This window comes from Microtus ochrogaster, chromosome 8 (assembly GCF_000317375.1).
Source record: "Microtus ochrogaster isolate Prairie Vole_2 chromosome 8, MicOch1.0, whole genome shotgun sequence".
Classification (NCBI taxonomy): domain Eukaryota; kingdom Metazoa; phylum Chordata; class Mammalia; order Rodentia; family Cricetidae; genus Microtus; species Microtus ochrogaster.
This window is the reverse complement of record NC_022015.1, coordinates 20,157,041-20,163,388: the sequence shown is the minus strand read 5'-3', so window position 1 is coordinate 20,163,388 and position 6,348 is coordinate 20,157,041. Positions and strand designations below refer to the sequence as shown.

The 6,348-nt window shown below is 56.5% G+C and overlaps 1 protein-coding gene across 1 annotated transcript in view; it reads left to right on the top strand.

Moving 5' to 3' along the window:
- Positions 1-5,446, top strand: part of Znf768 (zinc finger protein 768) — a 24,478-nt gene extending 19,032 nt beyond the window's left edge. Inside the window, exons 6-9 of the mRNA XM_005351939.3 lie at positions 1,558-1,720; positions 1,837-2,250; positions 2,903-3,070; positions 3,350-5,446. Of these exons, the coding sequence (XP_005351996.2) occupies positions 1,558-1,720; positions 1,837-2,250; positions 2,903-3,070; positions 3,350-4,965 (2,361 nt within the window). The 3' untranslated portion in view covers positions 4,966-5,446. The remainder of the gene's footprint in view (positions 1-1,557; positions 1,721-1,836; positions 2,251-2,902; positions 3,071-3,349) is intronic.
- The last annotated feature ends 902 nt before the right edge of the window (positions 5,447-6,348 follow it).

Genomic DNA, 6,348 nt, shown 5'->3' with positions numbered 1-6,348 from the left:
AGTGTTTAAAAGAATACAGTTTCCGTGTAATTATTTCGGGGCATAAGCTAAGCTAGCCATGTGGGCGGCCGGGTGCCTGGGACGCAGCCCAGCTGCTCTTATTTCAACACTTGTTGAGTGCTCTTTGGCAGACTGGCCTCTCTAGGTACCAGGGAGGTGGAAACGTTGCTAGATAGCTGAGTGCAAGCAGTAGGCCATATCAGAACATCGGCCTGAGGACTCTGTGCTGTGCTTTGCAGGACACCCTTGCTTGTCTGAGTGAATCTTCTGGTAGTTAAGCAAGTTGGAGGTCGCACTGTACAGGTGTGTTTCTTACCTGTGGGTGCTCTGGGATTAACTGTTATGTAGGTGCCCCATGCCCAACTCTACCTATTACCAGGGCACTTTCTAGTATTTTCTGTGTGGGTGCTTCCTAGTGATGATTCACAGAGCAAAGGTTTTAGGGCAGAACGTTGCTATAGGAGAGAAGCAGGGTGGAGCATAAAGATCTTTGTGGTTATGTCCACAAGCTTCTGTTTGCATGGTTTTTCGACAATGCCCTCCCTCCTCCCCGAGGTTGGCATGGAACTTAGGCTCCTTCTGTCTCAGCCTGCCAATCGCTGGAATTTTAGTCCTTCCCCACCACGTCCCCCTCCCTGGGATATCTCTACTAGACATATGCCAAATGTCTGCTTCCATCTTTTCTCAAGAGAAAGAAAAATGCCGTCTCTCCTTTCAACCAGTTTCTTCCCCTGGTTTGTTTAGTTACGAAACAAGAAAACCACAGCTGCTGCACCATGCAAATGGGAGAGTTTGACTCATTAGCTGTCAAGAATGCTACCAAACTTGTTTCAGCAGAAGAGTAGAAAGTGACTAGGTTGGACATTATCATCTCCCCAGGCTCACATTCTCCAGCTTTCAAAGCCACACCCAGCCGGTGTTTTCTGGTTCCCTTCGTTCCCTTCTGTGTCAACTGATGGTGCAACAGCTTCATGCTACCTTAAGGGGAAAGCTTTTTTATTGTAGATAAGGGAGAACAGATGGAGACATCTGGAAGAGTCCAGAGCAGAGAGAGGAAGAAGACTAAACATGGCCAGCAGACTGGACAGGGGCTATCTGCAAGAGAGGAAACAATAGCGGGGGTGGGGGTGGGGTAGAGAATAGAGAAAACACAGTGAGAGAAGCGGGAACTCAGAGAGAGGTGGAGGGGGGAAATGAGGAGGGGGAGAGCAATAACAGGGTTATAAGGAGAATGAGCAGCTCAGGGAGGGAGGCCTGTGAGCTGAAGGGAGTTTAGGGTAGGGGAGATGAGAAGGACACTAACAACAGACTCTGAAATGTGACATCGCCACAGGTAGCCACTTGTCCCCTCTGCCAGAGGAAAGGGAAATGACTCCTTTTGGTAGAGGGGAACCAGCTTCAGAAAGTCCCTGAGGACTGTTGGCTTTTATCTAGCTGCCAGATATAGTCCTATATCCATATATAGGATGTTGAGCTATAGTCCATGTTGAGCTCATTTCTGGGTATTTGGACGCCTTTTGTGGTTTAGGGTATTGGAGTTTCCTTTGAACTTGATAGCTTCCTTCCAAGTCTCCATGCAAGCCAGGTGCCTTAAAGGTTGACTCCCTGCTGTCGGGTTCCGTTCTGGAACTCTTCAGTGTCACCCTCACCTCGGAACTATCCTGCATGCTTCAGGGCGGGAAAATCCGGAAACCAGGTCCAGAACTCAGGATTTGTGAAGGTGAGCATCTCTGATTGACCCCTCAGCACCTGTAAAACCTGAGGGCAGAAGGAAACAAGGAAACGTGGAGGAGTGTCTAGCCTAAGAGTCCTCGGCTTCCATTCTTCATAATACAGGACAAATGGCGCGGGGGAAAGTTTTGAAAGCACAGACCGAGCTGGCGGGGAGACGCCTGGCACCTCCTACTCTCATTCCTGCTGGCATTTCAGGCAGACAGCAGTTGGAAAGGCCTGAGCGCCCTCCACTCAAAGAAACCAGGAGCCTGGGAGACCGGCGATCTAAGGAGGTGGGAAGTGGCGGCCAGAATGCCAGCCCTAGCGGCCAATCGTCGGCAGAGTGGGCGGAGCCTCGCAGCGCGGAGGCGGGGCTGTCTCTCTGGCAACGAGCCGCGGCGCGGGGGATGGAGGACGTGGGCGGGGGAGTGGGCGCGGGTGTCACCGCTGTAGTTGGGCTGGCTGGAGCGTGCTGGGCTTCAGAACCTGGAGACGTGGTCAAACGAGCGGTCGCCCACGTTCCCGGGGCCAGTCCGAGTGAACCCCGAGGCTGAGGAAAGGGGCTAGCCGCCTCCCCCGCAGGCACTAGGAAGCGTGGCTCCTCCTCGCTGACCTTGGTCTCGCTTGTCGCCTCGCCCTTGGCCACACTCAGTGGCCGGGCACACGGTCCGAGAGGTCTGCAGATAGGTCCCTGGCCAGGCCGAGACTCGCGATGTAGGCACACAAACTGCTGTCGCCCTTCCCTCCGCCTCTGGGGCGTCGGGTCGCCCCCACCCCAACGCCCGGGCGAGCCAGTCCAGGGTTAATGCCAACGAGTTTCCACCTCCAGCCGCTCCTAGAGAGGCCGCGGCGCAAGCCAGCGGGGGAAACTGGCCAGGGACGGACACTTCCTGTGGGGGGGGAGGGGACGGGAGAGCAGTAGCCCAGCCGGGGCTCGGGGGCGCCAAGACGAGGGGTCTCGGGCTGGGAGCACTGGTTGCGGACGGCCGGAGGAGTAGACTAGCCTCTTCGCCTCCGTGGCCACGGCGCGAGGGCCGGTGAGGGCCGCAGGACAATCCGAGACCTTGGAGGGGGGCGGGGCCGCGGGCAGGGGCGGGGCCGGAGAGGCCCAGGGTCAAGACGTCCGGCCTTCGCGGCCCGAACCAGGCCGCCCGGTCTCCTGGGCGGCTCTGAAACGGCGGGTGGTGAGGGCTCGGGGCTCCGGACACTCGAACTGGGTTGCAGGATCGTCCGCCATCACCACGGCCGCTGCCCTGGGAGCTGGCAGGGATGGAGCGGGAGGCGTCGTCGTGGGGCCTCGAGCCTGGGGATGTGCACAGTCCTGACGAAACGGGCAGCCCCGAAGGGTCTCTCAAAGGTGAGGGAAGGACCGCGCCTCTTCGGAGTGTACCAGGAAACAGGGCTGTGGCCTGTGGGAGGAAAATAAGGCCGGAAGCACAGACACTTGGGAGTGGGGTTGGGGGTGGAGACTTGGTGTCCCGGGTCTTTGGAGAGGAGGTGGTAAATTTCAGCACCTTGATATAGGGCCAGCGACCCTGCTTGGGGAGTGGGGAAGAGAAGTGTAAGGCAGTAACGGACCAAATGACCTTCCAGACCCACCAATCAATCTATTTTCTATAATTCTCTGATCCCACAGGCAACACAAATGAAAACGAAGGGGCAATTTCTCAGCAAGAAGACCGTGGGGACTATGAAGTTGAAGAAATACCTTTTGGGCTCGAACCCCAAAGCCCCGAGTTTGAATCCCAAAGCCCAGAGTTTGAGTCCCAGAGCCCCAGGTTTGAGCCTGAAAGCCCAGGGTTTGAATCCCGAAGCCCTGGGTTTGTGCCCCCAAGCCCGGAGTTTGCACCCAGAAGTCCTGAATCAGATCCTCAGAGCCCCGAGTTTGAATCCCAGAGTCCTAGGTATGAGCCGCAAAGCCCTGGCTATGATCCCAAGAGTCCAGGCTATGTACCCGGGAGCCCTAGGTATGAACCCAAAAGCCCTGGATATGGTTTGAAGAGCCCCGAATTTGAATCTCAAAGCCCCGGGTATGAATCCCAGAGTCCCGGGTATGCACCGCAGAACTCTGGAGATGAAGCTCAGAACCCCGAGTTCAAAACCCATAGCCCCGAATTTGAAACTCAAAGTTCCAAATTCCAGGAAGGTGCAGACATGCTTCTGAACCCCGAGGAAAAGAATCCATTGAGCATCTCCTTAGGAGTGCACCCCCTGGACTCCTTTACTCAGGGGTTTGGGGAGCAACCCGCAGGGGCACTGCCTCTAGGAGCACCATTTGATATGCCTGCAGGGGCCCTGCTGGCCACACCCCAGTTTGAGATGCTCCAGAATCCCCTAAATCTGACAGGGACCCTTCGTGGTCCAGGCCGTAGAGGTGGCCGGGCCAGGGGTGGGCAAGGCCCCCGACCTAACATCTGTGGCATCTGTGGGAAGAGCTTTGGGCGAGGCTCCACCCTGATCCAGCACCAGCGCATCCATACCGGCGAGAAGCCTTACAAATGTGAGGTGTGCAGCAAGGCCTTTTCCCAGAGCTCTGACCTCATCAAACACCAGCGTACCCATACGGGCGAGCGGCCCTACAAGTGTCCCAGGTGCGGCAAGGCCTTCGCGGATAGCTCTTACCTTCTTCGTCACCAGCGCACACACTCTGGCCAGAAGCCCTACAAGTGCCCACACTGTGGCAAGGCCTTCGGCGACAGCTCCTACCTCCTGCGGCACCAGCGCACCCACAGCCACGAGCGGCCCTACAGCTGCCCAGAGTGTGGCAAGTGCTATAGCCAGAACTCATCCCTGCGCAGCCACCAGAGAGTGCACACTGGGCAGCGGCCTTTCAGCTGCGGCATCTGTGGCAAGAGCTTCTCCCAACGCTCAGCACTTATCCCTCATGCCCGCAGCCACGCCCGGGAAAAGCCCTTCAAGTGCCCGGAGTGCGGCAAGCGCTTTGGCCAGAGCTCGGTTCTGGCCATCCATGCCCGCACCCATCTGCCAGGTCGCACGTACAGCTGCCCCGACTGCGGCAAGACCTTCAACCGCTCCTCCACCCTCATTCAGCACCAGCGCTCCCACACAGGCGAGAGGCCCTACCGCTGTGCTGTGTGCGGCAAGGGCTTCTGCCGCTCCTCCACGCTGCTGCAGCACCATCGGGTGCACAGTGGGGAGCGACCCTACAAGTGTGATGACTGTGGAAAGGCCTTCTCGCAGAGCTCCGACCTCATCCGCCACCAGCGGACCCACGCAGCCGGCCGGCGCTAAGCAGTCAAGGGTGGGGAGGTGATGGGCAGAAGAGAAGGGGTCAGGGAACTAGAGAAACCGCTTGAGAGGATAATGGAAAAGCTGGAGAATAGAAAGGTGGAATATTCTAGAAGACGGGTCAGGGTGCAGGAAGTCATATGCCCTCTAGAAGTATGAGAAGTGGGCTGCGAAGAGGGGTTGGAGGGAGGCCAGACAGGCAACAGGAAGCCCCAGGAGAAATCCATGAAAGCAGTCTCCTTAGCTGGAGGCCTGTCCTGGCAGAGTACAGATGGGGGGGAGGGCAAGGGAGTGTCACTGAATTAGAGTAGGGTAGTGTAGATTGGTAGCTGCTGAGACCCTTGTGAAACCAGGAAGAGGGCAAAGGGTAGGTAGGTGGGGGTGGGGCCCAAGGGGTAGGGCCTGGGCCTCTCAGAGCAAACCCCAGTCTACCTTGTCTTCCTCAGGCTTTGGAGCCCTTTGAGTTCAATAAAACTTTTCATGTGGTAAGAGACTTGTCCCTAAGATGTGTCTGTGGACAGTTCCCTGAACAGTGGGAGACGCCAGTCAGAACTGCAACTCTGGGTCCTGCCTCAGAAATCTTTTGTGCTCAGTGGTTCTGTGGGATCTTATTAGCAGCTAGAGTTCAGGGCATGGTTTATTTGCCTGTGGACACTGAAGTTCATGTCCTGCTCTTGCATGCTGCATACATTCAGAGTGACTGGTTGTGGGAGGGGGGAGGAAGTCCTCAACTCTTTCTAAACAACGGATCTGTGCTTAGGCCAGAAAACACCAAGGTGCTCATACCTAGGTACAGCTGTTTCCTGTCACACCTGGCTTAACCCCACCCTGCATCCCCAGTCAGCACTTCAGTAGATCTCCCTAGGCTCTTGAGACTGGAGCTCTAAGCTTCACACTTCAGCCCCACCCAAAGGGGGGGTACCTGCTTGACCACTCCTCAGTGCCTGGCCAGCTGGGATCGGTTGGTCACAGGTCTGCTTTCTCTGAACCCCTGTATCAACTGAAGGGACCACCTTGCCATACCTGCTTTCCCATCCAAGTTCCAGACTCGGACTGGCAGGTCTAAGATCAGTGAGACCGGAGGATTCTGGGATATGAACTTTTGTGGCCTTAGCAGAGGAGGGCGGGTCCCACTTTGGGAACACTGCTGTTGGGGGCACATTTTGAGGGAGTGCCTACAGAAAGGGCCCGATGGAGGCCCCTGAAGGTTTGCTCCACTTCACAGAAGAGGACACAAGTCACAGAGGTCAGAGGTTGCTCAGTTACTATGCGACTAAGACCAGATTTGACATTCATACTACATTTACCTAGCTCCGCCTCTCTCTGGAGCTGGGCCACAGGGGCACATCTGAGTGTCTTTGCTCCTTGGGTCCTGGTGTCATTCCC